General features: G+C 39.4%; 1 protein-coding gene and 1 long non-coding RNA gene across 6 annotated transcripts in view; both read right to left on the bottom strand.

Annotated features, from left to right (window-relative positions):
* LOC117204846 (sex determination protein fruitless) overlaps positions 1-21,546 on the bottom strand; it is a 72,116-nt gene that overhangs the window by 34,544 nt on the left and 16,026 nt on the right. The window contains exons 5-6 of one of the 5 annotated variants that reach the window (XM_033442640.1): positions 7,113-7,130; positions 4,769-5,313 (exon numbers count right to left, since the gene is read on the bottom strand). The exons of 2 other annotated variants lie outside the window; for them this stretch is intronic. In XM_033442640.1, coding sequence (XP_033298531.1) covers positions 5,018-5,313; positions 7,113-7,130 — 314 coding nt within the window. In that variant the 3' untranslated portion in view covers positions 4,769-5,017. Of the gene's footprint in view, positions 1-4,768; positions 5,314-7,112; positions 7,131-13,359; positions 15,694-21,546 lie in introns of those variants that run through there. 2 more of the 5 variants (XM_033442642.1, XM_033442646.1) reach the window with 2 other exon arrangements.
* On the bottom strand, positions 321-4,700 carry LOC117204848. The gene is made up of 2 exons (XR_004487141.1): positions 2,725-4,700; positions 321-2,637 (listed from the first exon to the last, which is right to left on the bottom strand). It is a non-coding gene; the product is annotated as an uncharacterized LOC117204848 (long non-coding RNA).

Below are 21,546 nucleotides of genomic sequence, written 5' to 3'. Positions count from 1 at the left end.
AACAGACGAAAATCCACTTATGTGAGTTAAGAAAGAACTCTTTAACATAACCACAGCAAACGTAAATAAAATTAGCGAATTTCACAATCATTCTTTTTCTACCACCAACTTCAACTTCGGACACTGCTAAAATTTCGCTACACCTCCACTGAACGAATCATAAAATTCCAAAGAATAGATCACGCCGCGTTAAAAATTCTTCTGAGAATGCTCCGCGACCTAAAAATTTTATCTCGCCCCGGCGTCTATTAAAAGAGTCATAAAATTTCAAACTACAGAGAACTCACTTGTCCATCATGAACTTTCCACAATCTCGGCTCTTGAAGTTTTATCTCGACGACCGATTTATTAAGAAACTTGTAAACATTTTCAAACTGCACAATTGTAATTATAATTCAAACGCCTGGCACGAAGATAGACCCGCACAGAGTAGTACTGGGATCGCGTTCGAAACGGAAAACAATGATATTTCGACGAGCTCGAAGTCGTAGACGTATGTAGATGGAGGACGGAAGGATCGAAAAAAATTTCGTTACATTTTCTCCCTGTGAAATCCTAAATTCTAATACGATATCGTTTGGATCGTCTAACGGATTTTCTCTTTGACCAGCACTCGGAACACTCGGCTATCGTATATAAATATTTGGTGTGAGATAAAAAGAAAAAATGTAGGTATATATATAAAGAAGAAGAAGAAGAAGAAGAAGAAGAAGAAGAAGAAGAAGAAGAATAGAAAAAAGTATGTATAGACGCAAAGACGAGCAGAGATTTGAATCTCATAGTCGTATCGCAACGGAAGTCGATATATGAGAAAAGAGGAAAACGAGGAGACGACAAGAAAAGAAAAGTCGAAAGTTTTAACGTTTACAAGACGCAAATTCGCCCCGCCCCATCCGATAATAATAAATAATAAATTCTGCATATATCGTGTTATTGTAATATAATTATAATATATGTATATAATATATATATATATACGCGTCTGTATGTATATGTATGTTTCATGTTTGTGTCCCCGTGTATATAACTGTGTATTGGCGTGATAATATATAAACAGTGAATAACACATATATAAAATCATTAAAACGATAAAACAAAATAAAATAAATTATCCAATATATTAATTAATATACTTAATCATCTGCGTAATATATTAATATTCTGGTTATTATATATATTATATATTATTAAATTATGTATCTATATATATATATATATATATGTTTAGGTATATGCGTGTTCGGTTGTAGCCTTAACTATGCAAAGTGCCCTTTTTTGCAAAAGAGAGAAGATCGACGGGTAATATCATTTGATCACAATGTAGCAGTTTGGCTCTTTGAATAGCTAGCGGATTCGACGTTTCAACTGAGTCGACGTGTTACCCGACGCGAGTTACACGATTTCCTAAGCTTCGAAACACACGTACCATCCATATGCGTTTTCGTCCGTCCGTCCGTCCGTCGGCTGTAAACGTTAACCATTCATCCATGCGAAATACGAATCCGTGCGTGTACGCGTGTATAATGATCGCGTCACGCATCCACGCCTGGACGTCTGCGCAACACGGCTCTACGCTATATCTTTCTCCTTCTTACAATCCTTCTCTTACTTTTCAGAAAACCCCTATATCGTTAATATAATATTATAATGTGTAAGGAAGTAAATATATGTATATATAAATTTCCTCGCGTAAAAACAAACAAAGAAGAAAGGTAGAACAAAAAGATTGCACCCCAACCAATTAAATATCAACGTGTAACGATGTATTAGGTTGTCCGAAAAGTTTCTTTCGTTTTATATAAGGATATAATAGACGCACAATGTTTTTTTGTTTTATATTAGTTTATTGAATTACGCATAGAAATAGGACGAAATGGATTATACCTAATTCAATAAAATAATATAAAACAGAAATTGTTGTTCATCTATTATCACCTTATGAAACGAAAGAAACTTTTCGGACAACCTAATAGCTGTGAAATATTTCGTAACCAGCCCTCTTGAATAAAAATTGACATCGTTATTTTAAAACGTATAACACTATCATTACCGTCCGGCTACCGGATTTTGAACCGCGCAGTAACCGGCCGATTAACCATAACGTATTAACGTATATAATGTATAATATAATAATATAGTATAGTACTATAAAATCAATCCGATTACAGATAAGATTCTTATTGTGTTCGCCTATGCACTTAAGTTCCGAATTCGTGGAATGTCTCGCGTGATTTTCCACTATTTATTTGCTGCCGATATTGCACCCGCGGTGGTTTGCAGTTTAAATTGTAAATATCATAGACTTTTAGGTGTTCAAGTAACAAACAACGCGTTTTATAGTTCAGAGCTCATATTAGAACTGCAAAGCGCCACTACGTACTTCTTCTTGCGCCTTTGTCTTCTTCTAGTTTTTTTTTTCTTTTCTTTCTTTCTTTTTGTGTCTTCATTATCATCGTCATTTCCTGTTCTTCTTATCTCTAACAAAAACAAAAGACCGCTAGAAACGATGCATAGGACTAAAAGATTTCGTTGTTAGTCGATTAATATTGCGTGTCGCCGTACTTCCGGTGATCCCGGAAGTACACGAGGATGTCGTGTGGCTGCGTGTTCCGTGTCTTTGTCCCCGTCGCTGTACGTCTACAGACGTACATGTGCGTGTATTATGTGTAAGTGCAAATTAACGTGTGGTGTATCAAACGCCTGCCTCTCTCGTCGTGTACATACATGATGTGTCCGTGTTTCCTGACTGTACCTATGTGTGAGAGTGTAGAAGTGTATCCATGTGCCAAATACTCCCCGAGAATCCCCCGTAAATTCCATCCCGCAGAGGTGAAACCCCGCGAACTGGACCAGCACGTACATACGTGGGCGTAATACATTGCCAACGATTCCCGATGAAACGCCGATGAAACACACGATTACACTCTAATATGAAGTCCAACTATAAACTCTTCAACAACTATACAACTCACCCTGCGTATCGAATGAATTACTTCCAGTAATTTCGCATTAATAATTAATAATTAATTAATTAATCGATTAATCATAATTCTTTTTTCCGGCTGTCGAGCGGCATGTATCGGCCGCTAGGCAGCAGCAACTACGGGAGGAATTGGCACCACGTTTGCTCCCACTTTATACATATATATATATATAATGTATATATATATATAATATGTAATTCCATTAAATCTCCCATTATCAATATTTATAATATATATATATATAGAGCAATATATGCGCGAATCGTGAACTCTCCCGAGCTAACTCTCTTTAGTATCGTCGATCGGCGCAGCGCTAGTTTACCACAAAAAAAATAAAGCTGCCCGGTCTTTGGACAATGTTCGAAACATCGTTTCGTACGGCAGCCGGCATGGCGCGAGTTTACGTGTGCGCGTCACGGGGCGCGTTCGTGTGCGCGCATGCGCGCCCGCGCGTTACCGATCGGCCCGAGGATAACGCGAATTCCGCGAGCCTAATAGCCGAGATATAGAAATAAGCGACCCGCGCCAACCTTGATTCGTCTCAGGCTCTCTCTTTACCTCTGCCTCCGCTTTCGATGCGCCGATCGTCAATAAGAAAACAACAACAAACAACAAACGGCTAACGCGCCAGCAATCGAGAAGGAACTTTCATCGCCGCATCGTTTATCGATCGTGAAAAACCTGGCTGGTGTCGTGCCAGAGACGAATCGAACTTAAAAATCGGCCCTCGAAGAAAAGTTTCCCGCGACAGCGACGGTGGCGTATCACGCGCATGCGCGTGTGCCCTTCCTCCAGCTGACCGATCGTTCCCGCGCGTGCGCGCCAATCGCCGCACTCGCCTGCCCCCTTACAATAGATTCTAGCGCGCGCGCAACTCGCCATGCGCGGCACTCGGCTCGCTCGCTTTTTCTTCTCAGAGAACGATTTTGTTAACTAACACGACAAGCCCACCCCAAAAATGTCGCTAAACATCTTACATACCACGTGCTTACAAAAAAATCCCCCTTCCCGCGCGATAGGAGAATCTCGTCGATTTCTTAAGCGTAGAACCTATAAAAGATTTGGTGTTCGAAAAAGAAAAAAGCCGAGAGAGACCGGCCTTTGTGTGGCCGTGACATCAGGGCCGTATCGTATTATGATCTAAAGTGCGACAATACCCCCCTGTCGGCGCAGCCACTCGCGCTCTCTGTATATCATTTTCTTCTTTTTCTGTTCTTACATATATATATGTATGTATGTATATATATGCATATCCATACCCATATATATACATGTATATGCATACATATATATATATATATTTGTATATATATGCGTGTGTAAATTATTTATTTATATATTATTCATCGTTACTTTTTTCTGGTTTTCTTGCTTCCGGGGCGCAGTACGTACGTATAAAGTAAATATATATATATATATGTATATATATTTTTATATATTATATATGTAGGAATGTAGTATAGTGTAATATCGTGGATGGATTGCCTGGCAATCAACAGTGATCTCGTACCAGATATTGGCAAATTCATCTGTGCTAACTTATTCCTCAATTCTCTCAGCGTTAAACTTTCGTCACTTGACAATTGTTCGTCTTCAATATTTGCCATTTTATTTTTGCAACACTATTATTCAAACGACACACTACACTAATTTCAACGATCAACGATATTGTCTTTTATCACACCGCACACCGGAATTTAATACTAGCACGATCTGATCCTGGACGAGGCCCCAATTTATAGGAAAATGGTATTCAGCTAGTAGGTTTGGTAACGGTATGATTGTTACAATATCGTTTGATGCTCCGTATGTTTACGCAATCACTATTCGCCATTAACTATCTTTCTTACAACGATTCTTTTTTAAATACGCTGACAACACTGCATGACAACGTTGACAACACACACCCGATATCTCCCAGACAATCCGTCTTCGATACTACACTATACTACATTCCTACATATATATATTTATATATATATGTATATATATTTATAAAATATATACAGACGCGTGCACGGTCCATCCGCGTTTTAGGACAGCGTGTTCATGGTATCGTTAGTCATCGCGGAAAGCGCCAAGGTGCCTGTCACGAAATCGTTTAGATCGATCTTTCTTGCCTCGGGGTGTTTGAATTTAAAGTGCGTGCGCAGGTTGTCGCTACGTGTGTACGTGGCACGACAGAGAGGACACTCAAACCTGCCGGGGAAGTGGACGTGGTAGTGGTTCCTGATGTGCGTCACGACCTTGCCGCACAGCTTGCACCTGTGAAGGTTGCAGCCGCCTGGCACCCGGTCAAAGGTCAGCCGCATGTGCCAGGCTTTTGAACCTGCAACATCAACACAAGACAAGTCACTTTCAACTGTTGGCCACCCAACACGACCTACACGACGACGAGCCGCCCGCGGCCCAGTCTGTGTCGACGGCGGCTCGATCGCTTCTTTCTCTCTCTCTTTTTCTTTCCTCATGTATACGCTCTCTCTCTCGTACTCTCAGTCTCAGTTTCTCTCTCTTTGATTGCCTCTCTAGCCTCCTCCACCTCCTTCCTTCCCATCATCCTCCGCGTTCGCCGCCTCCTCCGTCACTCCTTTTTTCCCCACAGTTCACAGCCTCTTCTTTTACTTTTTTCTTTTTTCTACCTCCCCACTAATTTTCCCCGCATTTACCCTCCTACTTACGAATCAAGGCCGTGATCATGCGACCGTGTCACACGTACTCTATATGCTTTCTCTTTCCTGTCTCTCTACCGAAGAGAAGAGAGACCTTTCCTCCGCCTCGCCTTCGAAACCTCTTTTTCCTCCACCCCAAGAAGCGAGGTCGTTCACGCGTTACCCTTGTCGAGCGTGTCGTGCAGCGTTTGGCGCGCGAGAGAGAGGATCGAGGAACGGTTGATGGATCGATCGAAATCACGGGACCACGAAGCAGAGATTCGAGAAAAGGGAGGAACACACACGCGTACGAAGAAAGAAAAAGAGAAACGAGACGATGTTTGCCACTGGAATTTTGGCTGAGAATTTGACGCGCGGCGATTTACAAACGCTCCGGTTGACCAAGAGTCCAAACAATTTCGATATTTCGTATAACGTTTAATCTATTTCAACGAATTAAGTGTCTCGATATACAGATACGATCGCTGATGGGATCAGGCTTAATATAAATATCAAATATTATTTTTTGCTCGATTCGACTGATATGTAGAAAGATAATTGTTTCGAACGGATCTATCGCAATATATGTAGCTGGCATTACTTTTATCATGGCGTAATCTTTCGTTTATTTCCATATCTTATTCACATTTACTGTAACTGTAACGCGGTCTTTTATAAAATTCTGTCGTACGAATACTATAATAAAACTGGAGCAATAGCAACTACTAACAGTCAAATAATTGTAGTTTGAACATAAATATACCGATAGGAAGGATATTTTTAGATATACGACGTATTAAAAATTGAAATTTAATATTACTTCAAGTATACCGCAAGCTATCGAGTCGTATCGTATGTCTGAGTTAACGAAGGCTTAACGTTTCTATTTGTCATTAATTTTATACGTACAATCAAATTTATTTTTTACTTACGGTAAGTTTGATCCCATCATTAGTCACGATCGTGTTTCGTCTCTTTTTATGGAGCTATAGTCCTTTTACAATAATTACTTTCCACGTAAACGTTCAATATTTATGCGAATTATCAATAGAAATTACTACTACATTCTTAAATGTTAACGAATAAAAAAATTGACCTTGGTCAAGAGCGTTGTAATGCGTTACTATCAATCGATCACATTTATTTTAATATTTCGTTTCTTTCGAACCTTAGAGAACACTCCATTATGTTAAACAACGGTACCAATCTCTTTCGTATCGAGTGTAACTCGTGTCAATGAAAAATTTTAACCGCGATAACGCAATGTCCGCGGAGGTTCATAATACAAACGTTAATTATACCACGACATGTTCCTCTTACTTATAACAAAAATATGAAGGTACAAAAACGAGATGAAGCAAAAAAAAAAAAAAAGAAAATAAATAACATGAACGAAAAGGAGGAAGAAGGACAATCATAATTATATCGCATAAGTAAAAGGACACTCTGTACATCGGGATTAAGTGCAACACACATTTACTTTTGCGTAAAAAGTCCTCTGTAAAAGAAAAAAAAAGAAACGGTCGTTCAAACTTTCAAACCAGTGCAATTAACAAGAAAAAATGCATGATGGGTGACGTGTACAAGTTTGCTACAAGTTCTGTGCGTAGGCAAAGCGAGCTTTCCAGAATAATTAATTCGAACTTGGTTTTTGCGTTAAGGGATTAATCGTAAATAAATAAAAATACATAAGATTATACACTCCATTCGAGGAGAACCAAAATTAAGAAAACCGAACGAAAGGCGACGACAACGAAAACAAAAATAGAACCAGAAAAGGGAAAGAACAGGTAATCGATGCCACCGAAATCGATCGTTAATCATAAATAACAAAAATAAAGCAGCGATTGTTTGTCGTCATGAAGGAGAAAACTAGTAAGGCGGAAAATTGGTGTTGTTTTATCCAATATACATTATACCTACATATGTACAAATATACGAGGCCCTGCAACCTCTCGAATAAGTTGAGGATTGGCATAACGCGTAATGGAGTACTCTCTAAGCGGCTGAACCAACTGGTTAATACAGTTACGAACTTGCCAACCTGGTGACACACAGAACACCTCCAAGTGTCGGGTTCGTTTGTCTCCATTCAGCGTTTTTGCACCGACAACGTGCAACACGTCGGCATAATCTTTTCACCGGAATGTTTTAAGCACGGAAGCTGCCTCAAATGAAATTGCAGCCACCTACTCCGAATACGTTTACGGAGTAAGAATTGTTATTCGCCGGGCGAATCTGCGCGAAGGCGGATAGCGATGGGACTGAGTCTATCGTAAGTTGTTTCATTAAATGAGCGATATGATGAGATAATTAAGAATATTTGATAAAACGATTTAACAGTAATTCGATGGTATGTGTTCAAACCTTGTATTATATAGCAGAAGGAACAGTAACATTTAGATATATTTAGAATGTTTAAGTTGAACTTATCTGATTACTTTGTATAATTTAGCAGTGAATATTAGTTATAGTTATTCGTTGGTACTTACTAACTTATAAAACATTGTTCCGATATATATATATATTTATTTTTAAGTTTTTATTTACCAATAGAGTAGGGTACCCGTTTAATCAGCCTCTATGGGATTATATTTCTGGATGTAATAAAAATAAGATAGAAAATACGTATATACAGGGTGGTTGGTAACTGGTGGTACAAGCGAGAAGGGGGTGATTCTACGCGAAGAAAGAAGTCGAAAATATAGAATAAAATTTTTTTTTTTTAATTTTTCCATCGAGACAGCGATCTACAGTGAGATCCGTTATAACGTACCGCACGCGAACCGAGCGAAAATTCAAAGTCGATTTTCTCGAAAACAAAACCTCAAACGAAAAATTTTTATTTTATATTTTCCACTTCTTTTTTCACGTAGAATCACCCGCTTTCCGTTTGTACCATCAGTTACCAACCACCCTGTATATATAACATCTATTATATATGCTTGTATATCTACGTGTTTATGCGAAAATTGAATGTTATTATACTTTTTTATTACATTTGCGATAAATATCTAAGCTACGAGTATGAAATACGTAAGAAGAAATATGTCCACTATACTTTCAACTTTTTTGCTAAACTATATTATTTTTAGCCGATATTCTCTCCTCTCTATATCTACACACAAGTTCTTCCCCACAGGTATCTGTCAAAATCACTTTTCGCATCAAAAGTTTCCCATAAATAAAAACAGTAGAAATTCCTGGATATTTGTATGAAATTTCACGTTCGAAAACTATCACCATCTTCAACATCGCCAATTTCACAGTGCATTTCTCCAAGCTGCCCGAAATAACTCAACCTCTGACAATCACTATGAAACAACTATCCAATAGCAAGGTTCGAACATATTACCAGCCCATTGATCGTGAACACTGCACGGTGTCATTTATTTCGAAAATATTGCCCGATCCTGTTAAACTAGCGTTCAGCCACTAAATTGATCTACGCGTCGCAATCGCATATACCGAGCTCGTTCCCATCGCTAACTGCCGGCGAGGCTTCGTTTGAGGTGTTCTACGATCTGTGAAAAATGCAGTCCCACGGGGAATACGGAGAAAGAGAGAGAGAGACAGACAGACAGACAAAGAGAGAGGGAGAGAAAAAGAGAGAGAGAAAGGGGGATATCTCATCTGGATGGACCGATCAATATTTTCTCAAAGAGTTAAACGCTTTCGAGGTCACACATGTTTCAAGGTGCGTGCACCGTTGTCGATAACGGGAAAAGGGTAATCTTTTTATTCTCAGCACTTCGAGGTATCAAGATTCCGCGATTCGGGATTCAATGAACATAGAGAGACTCGATTTCAATAATACCCGATGCTCGAGAGGGTGTCAGTGTGCGCAAGGTCTCGTAACACGACTCACATGTCACGGAGATCGATGCGAACACCTATATAAATGTATGCGATCCACGTGCTATGTATTCACAGGGCGTTCCGGTAATTATGGTACGATCGACAAGGCGGCGATTCTACGTGTGAAAATAAGTCGGAAATGTGGAATGAAATTTCTTCGTAGAACGTTTCGTTTCCGACAAAATGAAAATATCGCAACAGTCAACTAAACACGTGGAAATGCAACTTTCGTGAAAACAAGGCTTCAAACGGAGAAATTTTGTTCTACATTTTTGTCTTATCTCCGCGAGTAGTATAACCTTCTGTTGATTATAAACTCGGTAATTGGGCAAGTTCGCACATACCAACGAAATTTTCAAATTCCATTTGATCGGAAACGATGCGTGCGGAAACGAAGAAACGTCATTCTATATTTCCGACTTATTTTCGCACGTAGAATCGCCCATCTGTCGATTCCATCATGATTTAGAACACCCCGTATACATATGCGCGTGTATATATGTGTATATATGCGAATATCTGTCGCTGATAAAACGATTCCACGGCGAGTCGACGTATCGATCTACTGCATTCACGCTACCTTTCTTTCTTTCTCTTTCTCTCTTTCTCTCTCTCTCTCTTTTTCTGTGTTCCCGATTAACGTACAATTTAAATAATATTTGCGTGATAGGCTAGATAACGGGCGTTTATGGGGAAAAGGTAAAAGGTCATTTCGTTGAACTTCTCGATCGATCAGCTCGACTAACGGTAACGTTGGTGGGAAGGGCGTCGACGAGAAGGGAGAAAAAGGGGAGGAAAAAAGGGGGAGGAAAAAGGGGAGGAAAAAAAGAGGAAGAGAAAGGGAGCTGGATTGGGGGACGAAGGACGGAGAGTGACGCTAGGTGAAAGAGGGGCGGAGAAAACGCGTTTCAAAGACGTTAAAACTTTTGACGTTCTGCAGCTGGTTCGATTTTCAATAAAATCTGATTTCCGACGAGCACGCCGAGAGCACGTTTTCATTTCGCGAGATGCTCAAAGAGGTAACAGTACCGAGCGCGCAGCGGAATACGGTTTAAACGTCGAATCGTCGACGTCGTCCCGCTCGCTGTAAGAGAACTTTGTACAACCTTGTTCCTTTACACATTTATGTACATATATATATAAATATATATATATATAGGTAACCGTGGCCTCTTTACGTGATAACAGGTGGCGTGCGCGGGAAAAACGGCTAATTCTTTGGGGGAAAAAGTAAATCGAAAATGTGGAATGAGATCTTTCAAAGCCGTGGATAGTCGAACAGTTTGGCGTCACTGCTTCGAGTGATTTTAAGCCCCGATACCTCTAGAACATGAGCGACTTTCACACACGTTGTATGGGAAAGTAGCACGAATTTATATAGATTCTTCGATTTTTAAGAGATATATTTATCGTGATTCATTGAATTTGTTATTAACCAGTAATCAGAAACGTGTATCTTTCGTTTCAAATGTAAATATGAATGTGTCTAGTCAAACAGAATTTTTTATCAGAATGAAAAAATAAATAATTCGATTAATTAAATTATGGCCCGTTCGAAGAATGTTAATATAGGAGAGCTATGTTTGCAGGAATTTTAATGTTTTATCTCATATTCTCGTCGTATAAAATAATTCGAGAGCAAATCTCTCTGGTTCACCGTCCAGTTTTATGCATGTTACTGTAATACTGTTTTTCATAATACTTCTTCTTCCGTGCTTTCGTGATACTTTATTGAATTTTTTTTATCAAATATTTCTTACGATTATATGTATATTATTGCTGATATATACAGGTATTCTTAATACAAACGATTCATCGAAAATGCAGAATTACGTGTTCTTTGAATTACGACATCCACATAACTCGTCCTATCCAGTTAATGCATTCGCTGCTACATCTCGAACCCGAGTAATTTCATTGAGGAATGAGCAGTTTCGTCACGTACTTTTATGATATGCATGTGACACTCCCTTGAAAACACCTATATGACGTCTTTGAGAATTACTTAGCATAACTAATGGAAATTGTTCCAATTCCACTTATCTACAAACTTCTCTCATCTTTTTAACACGCCACAGATCAATATGCACGCAGGAAAAACACGTCAAGTCTAATTTTTATGACGCTTGCCCGAAGAGATGTACTTTAATGCAACGTAGTTGGAAAGGGAAACTGTTTAGGTCTAAAAATACAAGCCTTTTAAAAATAGGCTACAAATCCGATCAATATCTTTTACACATTCAAGAGGATACCAAGAACACATATTTGCATCGAAGTATGGAATTAACTACTGAATTTTAAAATTACTGTTCTATAAAAGATAGGATTTCACATAATGGGTCTCCTCGACACTTACTCGAACACCTTAAACACCTCACCTATTTTTTACGGTCCAAGTGACGTATTAAATTTGATAGTCGTTATTTCAAGTACATGTTAAAATAACATTTCGTTCAATAATCTCTCTGATATAGTTGTTCCATTAAGGATCGTATGTAGGTCATGGCCATCGTAAATCGTTATACGTGGCCTCAATATTGACTATTACTCTATGATAAAAATTATTGATTATTCTAAACTGTCGCAAGATACAACTGTACGAAAAAATTGTTTGCTTGTCATAATATTTACTCCGTCTCGAAACAAATAATATTTTTCACTATAATTGAAAATACATTCGGACACGCATCAAAAACAAACGAATTATTTTAAGTGCTCAAGTTAATCAGTATCAGTATCCATACAAATCACTGGACAGTGAACGCACTGAAACTATTCTTATCGAGATCTCTCCGCATTTTCAAAGTATATACCATTCCACAAAGAAAAGTCATCTTTTTCCTGTACGACCTGTTACCAGAACCGAGTAATCTGCTTCCATGGAGCCGACAACGTGTATAAAAAATAATGCTGTATATATTTTGTGTTAGTGCAGGATATCCTCGGTTAGACTTTGTTAGACTCTTTGCTGGTAATATGCGTTAGCGTGAGTTGCTTGTTACACGGTTACATTGCGTGTGATCCTCTCTCTGCTGAACAACAAAGGCATGATGTACAACAGATCGTGTTCCCAAACAAGAGGTAGACAGTAAGAGAGAAAGAGAGAGAGATAGAGAGAGAGAGAGATGTACGTGTAATGAGCAAGATAGAAGAAGATTAATAGACACTGAAAAAACGAAAACACGAGAGAAGCAGCTGTTCGAGGAGAGATGATACATATTCCTCTGTCCTCCGATCGAAACGAGAATCTCCTCTTTTTTCCAAAGAGAACAAATAAAATAACAACGAAAAAGAGATATATATATAAAAAAAAAAAAGAAAATAGAAGGGAAGAGAGACTGGTCGCTTTTTCTTCCGTAAAAATCATCCGCCGAAAGAACAACTCTCGCGTGTATCAGCACAGCGCGTCGGAGCGCACCGACCACGAAGCACACATCCCCCTCTTTTGCATGTCTCCTTTTATCAGTCTTTTATTACATTCTTTTTTTCCCCTCCCCCACCCATCTCCGTCCTCCTCTTTTCCCTCCAGCCCTTCCCAAAAATAGCAGCCGACTGACTCGAGGTGTTTTTGCAACGGTATCGAGCGATAATACCTCGCCGTACGATAAAGTACAACACCCGTGGTCCACGGTTTGGAATTGGCTTTGAATCATCGTTATTTATTTCACAAATCTGTTCAGTACAAAAATATTACAGTATATATATATTCTCGTAAATATATATATATATATATTTAAGTATATGTATATATTTTGCTTTCATTTTATTTCCTTCGAATCCTTGTCGCTTAATTTACACCTACCGTGTAATGCTAGGATAAAAATTCTAATTGCTAGGTACATCGGGCGTGTGTTCATTCTCCATAGCGGTTTTCTTTTTTTTTAAATATGCGTGATAAAGCGATCTACGCTGGTGCAGACGTAGACGGGCGTATGGCGCGTTCGGTTCTTTCGCTACTTCCATCAGCAAACAGAAAATTTATGTTTGTAAGTGACAATGAGCACGCGTGATTCGCGATTGATCGATTTACAATTTAGTCGAGTACGACGCAGTCTGTGGAATTTAATTTTTCAAATTATCGTTAAAAGGAAAAGTCGTTTATTGATGAGATTGACAAATAGTTTCATTATATGTAGCTTATTCGTGCAAAATTCAAGTCTAAACTTTGAGTATGCGGTCATCGTTCGAATTCTCAATGTCTGCAACTCGATCCCATAATCATTCTATGAACGCATGACCAATCGGTACTTCTCGCCTATCGTCCTCTATTTTCAGAACGAAATAGAGAAAGGAAGTGATTGTATTAGATTTATTAATCTGGAGAAGATCAAATTGTTCTTACAAATGACTCTGCTCTACGTCAACTACGTCTACGTTGCTCGTACGTTACACCGGACTCATTACCAGTAATATAATAATCCTAAACGAATGTTCAAAATTTCCGAGTTCGTTCATTCGTCTGTGTATTCTGTATGTACGTCGAATCCGATTCGATATACTCTGGACGTACTTACGTAAGTTGAACTGAGAAATTACCAGAGCCAGCGAATTTCGGTCATCGATATTACTCTGTCTCGTATCAGAATGCAGTATGATAAAAGTACGTAGGATGGAAACGCGTTCTGAAGAATGAAAGATCGATCGAGGCAACGGTACGAGCGTTTAATCGCATGGAGGATTCGGAGCTAAAGTAGCTAAATCCCTTTTCGAGCTTAGAGTCCTGGTATATCTAGTACACGTGCGATGGGAGGCGAAGATCGATCGACCAGAGATGAACTTCGAAAAGAATCGCGAAGCTCTGGCCAACGCGCTACGAACGGGAAACTGGCACATTCAGGGCGAGTGACCAGTCACAGCGTTGCAGATTTCCGGCTACGAACCTCTCTGGAAGTGACTATCGCGACTTTTGTCGGCCATATTAGCTAATCAAGCGAAACAAGCAAGAGCGAAAGAGGAGAAAACAACTGGACGAAACGGTCTGTTTCAATTGAACGGCGCGCGTAGGTGTGCGGTTTCCCGCAAGATCGCCGTGTAGGGAGATGAAGTCATTCAAACTGCGCCTTTTGTTTCGTCCTTTATTTCCGCGGAACTTTTCCCACCGGCTACAACGTACGGAAAATACAGGGGGAGAACTCGATCTAGCAAGCCAGCCACAGAGAAGAGAGCAGAGTATCTTTACCTCTGCCTCGTCGATTCGATCATGCACGTACTTTGAGAGCATGCATACGAATTTATGTTCTATCGTGCGTTGCAGAGCCAACGATATTGACTAAAATGAAATCGAACGAAGTAGAAAACGTTCATCATTTGGTGATAACCCGAGCGGACCTGTCGTCGATCGTGTCGATACTCGAGCGTTTATAATTATACGCCTCGCGGAATCTGCTCCGATCCAACTGCTTCCCTGCGATGTTTTCGAATCTATTCGTACGTTTATACCTCTACGTACACGCGTCACGGCGGTGGAAGTGGTACGACGAAAATAGAAAGATCGCCACGTTCGTTAGAAACCAAGGCAGAGGAGAGCCTGAGAAATCAGAACCCTGACGCTATCGAAGACCATCCTCGCCTTCGAATTTCTTGCGAGAAAGTTCTTCGGAGGAAGTTCTCGAAAGTTTGCGCCACCTATCCAGCTGCTGACTTGTGCCGAATCAAACGACTTCCGTATTTCGACTGACGAAACGTACTAGAAACCTGGAAAAACTTGCGAGCGCGTAACTATAATGAATGAAGCCAGAATAGCCGTGGATGAAAGGATGATGCTAAATGAGCTGGATTGGCAGTTCGTGTATACATATGTATGTACGTAGAACAGAATACGATGTAACAGAACGCACTTGTAAGTGGAAGGGAGGGACAATATTCCAATAGAGCGACAATATTCGACGTCGATGTGGCGATCTTACGCTGTGCCATCGGTTACTGGCCGATTTGTGCCACAATGGCAGGCAGCTGCACGCAGTTGGGAACGACAACCGTTCCTGGTTATCCGGACAAACATACGACGGCTAACGGCACACACGACCAGTACCAACACCACCACTGCCAGCACACCGCCGCCCGTCGTCACCCTCTCTGCACGAGGATTCCTCGGCTCGTGAGAGGATCGCAAGGGCGGAGGCATCCAACAGGGCAGCTGGAACTCTGACCTTGTCGGGGCGCAACCCTCTCTCTCTTCTCCAGTGAGACACCACTGGCCAACACTGTAACAGAGAGAGAGGAAGAAAGAGACTGGACGTTGATTAGCGTGCATAGGGAGAGAAAAAAAAACGTGAAAGGCGGGATGGATGGATCCCTTTTCAGTATGCTCTAACCAACGCAAGACGATCTTTTACAACGCAAGGCCCGACATTTGCATTTACGCCGACATCGATAACGGCGTTATATTTCTCGCCAACTGCGCTCTGCAGAATTAGAGTATAATAAGAGAGACAGGCAGAAAGAAAATAGAGAGAGAGAGAAAGAGAGAGTTACGTGGAGGGAACACGAAGCTCTTTACGTATAAGGATGGTAGGAACTAGGATAAAGAAGGTCGGTGAGTAGCATTATATCTCTCAAGCTCTCTCCCTCTCTCGTATTTCTCTCCGCTATGCCACTGCATTCGAGGCTATGTAACCCCGTTTACGTATGTATGTACAGCAGCCCAGTCACTATGATACATGTGTGCGGTTTCAACGAAACAACCGTACAACTGTCATAGAAACTGTTTTGGGACGCCAGTTTTCTCTCTCCCGGCGACGATTCTCCCAACGATACCGACGACCAAACCCCTCCAACTACGTTTTACCCCATCGTCGTTCCCTCTGCCAGGTGATATTCGCGTGAAAAGATTCGCTGCAATGGAGAAGAGATTATTAGCTCGACGAGGGAAAACTAGGAACGAGAAAATTCACAGTTATGAGAAACGGCGATTTATTTTCAACGGTCGTTGGATAATTTCAACACGATGAACACGTTAGACCAATTTGATACTCGTGGAAAAAAATCTATTGTCTTCTAACCGTCGATGAAATTTATATCTACGTTGATTTAACTTGCACCATCTCCCTGTTCCGTGAGACAGATATCGGTTAAAAGCTACCTTGGCAAATTGATTCATTTTTAATGGCCGCAAAAGGTCCGGTGCTTCGCCTTGTTTCACCTAGCACGAAACTCGAAATGGATGGAAATGGGTTAATAATAATTTCACCGTCTCATGCCGGAGATTCGTAAGTTCCCTCAACGAAGCGGAGTGTTCGTATATATTTGGATTTAGTCTCGCATAACCTATCGCCTTGTCTAGGTCAAAATCAGAGGAATATCGCGCCGCTGCTGGATAGAACCAATAACTAACGTTGATTGATCGTACCAACCTACCAAAACGAAAATAATGACACGCTCGAGACATCGGATGAATGCAAACAAAGGGGACATCTAAAGCGAAGGATAGATGTTTGAATGCAATAACCATTCGGACGTAAGATAAATGCATCCTGCAACGGATCGCTACCATCGCGTGTAAAAAAATTGGTATACGCGTAAAAAAGAAAAGACGAGATGAAATATTTTCTACGGTTGAAAGTTCGCTTTAGGATATAACAGTATCCATCAAAGAGGATTAAGAGGATCACGCAGCTCAACCTTAATTTTCACAATTCATCATATAGGATTTTTTATACTTTTTTCTAATCTTTCGTTCTATAATTATTTTTCTATCCTGTTTTAATCAATTCGAATATTGTCTGATTTTATATCTGATCTCAGATATGAAAAAGTTGTTTATGGGTATTTAACATTTACTTTTTTATTCTTACTAATAAAATATGCATAATACGAGAAATATAATATGCATGTAATTTTAATATATGTTAATCTAAAATGGCTTTCTGAAACATGTTTCATAAAAGTACACTACAGCATATAAATCAATTTTTTAACAAATAAAATATATAAGCTAAAAAGTTGAGTATTCACAAATTCCGAAAGCTTGGAAATTGCAGCGATGAAATTGTAGAATGAAGCGAACTTTTCGAAAGAAAATTTCGAACTGTACAATCATATTCAACAAGAGACGTTGAAATTATCTCATTACCGACGAGTATAAAACATAAAATTTCCATATGTACACAGACATATGTATATTTCCAAAGTAATTTTTAACTTCCATGAATCATTACGTCGTGTTATCACATCAAATATGGTCTCACAATACAAAGGATTAAATAAAACACTTTTGTTCAATTAATACATCGTATTCTTGAAAACTCGTCTATAAAATATACTTATAAAAGTATCTTAATTACTACAATATATTGCAGTTATTTTACTTCGTTAAAATTAAATATTATTACGAGATTTAATGTTCCATAAAGAATCTCATTTTTCGGACTTATATCGTCAGATTTCCGAAACACCCGGTGCAATACAATAATCTCACGCTTCAGCCGAGCACGCGGTAATAATGATAGAGCTAAAGAAGACAAACGTTACTCTGAACATTTGAAACGCGCGTTTAAATCCGAATCTCACATTATCCGGACGTTTCAGCACGCAAACATTTCGTTTGAACAAACGTATACGCCAAATACTACGAGAGTACGAGTAATGCCCGCTATTTGAATAATTCGCGATCCAAATATGACGTGGTATTCCAAAGAGATTAGCGATCATTAAATATTGCATTAAATCTAGTTAAATCACTGACAGAAATAGATGAACGATTTGAAACCGAAATGAAACAACTCCAACTGCATCCATTTGTCCGTTTCAATTAAACCACGCTATCTTTTCCAACGATCTATTACTATAGATCAATTTTAACTTTCACGAGTTAATTCTAAAGAGATATATTCACGGTACGGTAGATTTCAGAGGAAATCAGAAGGGAATGGCAGAAAAATTCGCACCATACACATGCGGAAACTTCGCGAAATAATGCTGGCGAGAGGTTCTCCAGGAGTCGCGACCGGAAGTCGAGCGGTAACTGCGGCGTGCGTATGTTCCAAGCATTGTTAATGCTTCAAAAACAAACATATTCGTGTGCACAGAAATCATATTGTTCACGTCTCGAGCGAACATGAAAAACTTAAGGGAGTATTGTAGCCGAATTAAATAAGTCGAATTCTTTTTCTTATTTTCCTGAAACAACGTAGTCTCGAAGATATCTATACGAAGTTGTGTATCTGAATTTTCAATATTCAAGGAATTGTGGTTGTTTGGAAAATGTTACAATAAATAAGGTAGTTTACTCGAAGCCAATGTTCCTTGAAATATTTTCCATGTCATGTTAAAGTCTACTTGACCTATTGCCTCTGAACTTCGAGCGCACCTATTTTTATTTCTTTCAGTCGGTGAAAGGTACGGAAAAAGTAAAAGTTCATTGAAAGTAACAAAAGTGACGTGAAAACTTTCTCTTCAAAATCCATTCGAAGAATTATACGACCATTAATTCTGGATATATCTTCTTACAAAATTTACGAATGTTCTAAAACATGGATAAATGTCCCAAATTCCTACGGAATAGATGATGTAAATATTTCATTACAAAGGCACTACAAGCCTAAAGACTATAGAACTATCAATCCCGGTTATATCTTCTTAAAAAATTTACGAATCTTCTGAAACACGAATAAATGTACGTTCTAAATTCCTATTGAAAAACCGATGTAAATATTTCATTAAAAAGATACTAAGTAGCTGAAGAAACGCTTTACAATAAAATACTATCTTTAACGAGAAGCTAAACCCGAAGCAAGTTCAACAGAGCAGATATAATTCTCCTGTCTCTGTCTCGTGGTATTTTCGACAGATCGCGAAGCAACGGAAAAGAATCCAGTTTCTACAACTTGGTGACGACTCGTCTCGGCGCCGCGTGATCAGTTTCGAGTACCTAGTCTGCAGACTCTTCTCCTCCATTGACTAAACTAGCGAAGTTTAAAGCGAAGGCGAATGCGAAAGAGAGAAAGGCAGCAAAAGCCTCTTGCGTGCACAAGAAAACGAAACTCTTTGCAATAGCTACGTGTCCCTAACCGGTGATCCTCTTATCGAGCAGCCCGTCGATTCCTACCCTGGTCGTTCATCCGTGAAGTACGGCCCTGTAATAAGGGCGAGAAGATATGCCATTAAGGAGCTTATCGCGAAAAGGATCTTCTCTTGCTCTCAGTTTCTTAGTTGTACTCCATCACCCTTTTCTCTCACCGATCCTTTCTTTACCTGCCTCTGAAACTCCTCCTCGCCCCTCTCGAAGATATTAAACAGGTGATAGAGCATCGCGGAACCGTCCACAAGTATAATACACCGTTTCGAAGCCGCTTTGCTCGAGATCGATGAATGGTCTGCGCGAATATCGGACGCTGCGAGATCGAGCGGCTGATTTTCCAGGTGGAAATAACTGTATAGTGGAGAATAAAAAGAGGCGGAAAGAAACGAAAGGAAAATAGACGGCGAGAAACATTTGACGAATAGCGGCTCAATTAGCGAACAAGTGGAGCCAGCGTTGAGATTGTTCGCGTACTAGAAACGATCGAGCACGCTTGACACAAAGGCTCCTATATGTAAGAGGATTCCGTTAGTTAGCTCGATAATGTTCCTAGAGACTTAGAGAATCGGGCATCCTGTTTGGAAGTGTCGCGAAATCAAATTCTCCCATTGGTTAAATTTGGAACGGAGGATTTTAATAGAACTCTGGCGGAGTCGATCGCGAAGAATATCGCGCTGACAGGTGACTAATAGAATTTTCATGGAATCCTAAGTGCAGTATCGGGATGTCCAAGTTTATTTTAGAAGCGCATTTTGGTCTGAAAATATTTCAGTAATGTGTATTTGAAATTATTTTACATGGATAGTGCAGGTCGGTTAAGATTGAATCGAACCTTACACGTTCTTTTCAAATGGCTCTTGTTAACGTTGCGTATCTTAGAAACGTTTAATCCTTTACAATCAGAGTGATGTTTGAAAGAAGAATTTAATTCTAAGATAAAAATGCAGAAGCTAGAAATTGTTATAGGCTGATCCGTATCAGGCGAATGATAATATGTAGCAATAAAATAGCATGAAACAGGCGAGTAAAAACGGACATAGAAATGATTTTAAGAATTTTATGTACAAAGTATAGTGTGAAAAATATGTTTTAAATACTAGAAGTTCTTGAAAAATAGCGTGTCAGTCTCTTTTAACTCCTCTAGCCTCCTAATGTCTATTTCGATGGGCGATAGATTGAAATATTTTTCACAAATGAAACATTTTAGCATCCTTGTATTCCCTAGAAATATGGAAATAAATCGATACTTTCCAATTATCTGCAAAAAGTATTGGCAATACACAGTCTTATTTTCCGATGAAGCGTTGTTTTTTTTATCAGCTTCTATGTATATTTCATTTTCATACTATCAAACGTTTGTAATCATATGAAAGTATTATAAAGTGATACAAAATTTACACTCTGGCCTAATTAATTATTACATAAACGTTACATTAAAACATAATGATATGCTAATAGTATTTTGCTGTAAATAAACACGAAAACTTCCGTATTTACTATTTTTCCAATACACAAACTTAAAGTTGGCTGCATGTTAAGTGATCGAAGTTTCCTTAACAGCAAGATTACTCGCGAGAGAACGAACAGTACCGGTTAACGAAATTAAGACAAGTCCGGAACAACCACCTAACAAACGCCAGTATTTATAAGGATATTTTTTGCAAAGTGGCGTGAACAAAGAAGTTATTTAAGCCGCTAATTTACAGCAACTCCACCTGCATAGCTAACAAACCAGCCAAACGACAGCAGCGTCGAGGTTGGAAAAATAAAACGGAGCTTGGACGGAAGTTGGCGAAGGAGATCGATCGATCGTCAAAAGAACGGTGCAAGAAGACGTGCGCAAAAAGAATAATTACGCTAATGAAGGGAGCACGATGTAATTAAATGCAAGGAGGATCGAACCAGTGGACTATGTCGTCGTCACGACTGGACGCAAAACGACGAAACACTTTTTATCGCTAACCGTGAAACGTCCTTTGACCAAGAAACGAACTACCATCGAGACCAATAGAGAAATGTCGCGTAATACTAATTTCCA

The sequence above is a fragment of the Bombus bifarius genome, unplaced genomic scaffold (genome assembly GCF_011952205.1).
Source record: "Bombus bifarius isolate JDL3187 unplaced genomic scaffold, Bbif_JDL3187 scf7180000007984, whole genome shotgun sequence".
NCBI classification, from domain to species: domain Eukaryota; kingdom Metazoa; phylum Arthropoda; class Insecta; order Hymenoptera; family Apidae; genus Bombus; species Bombus bifarius.
This window is presented reverse-complemented; position numbering and strand designations above follow the sequence as displayed.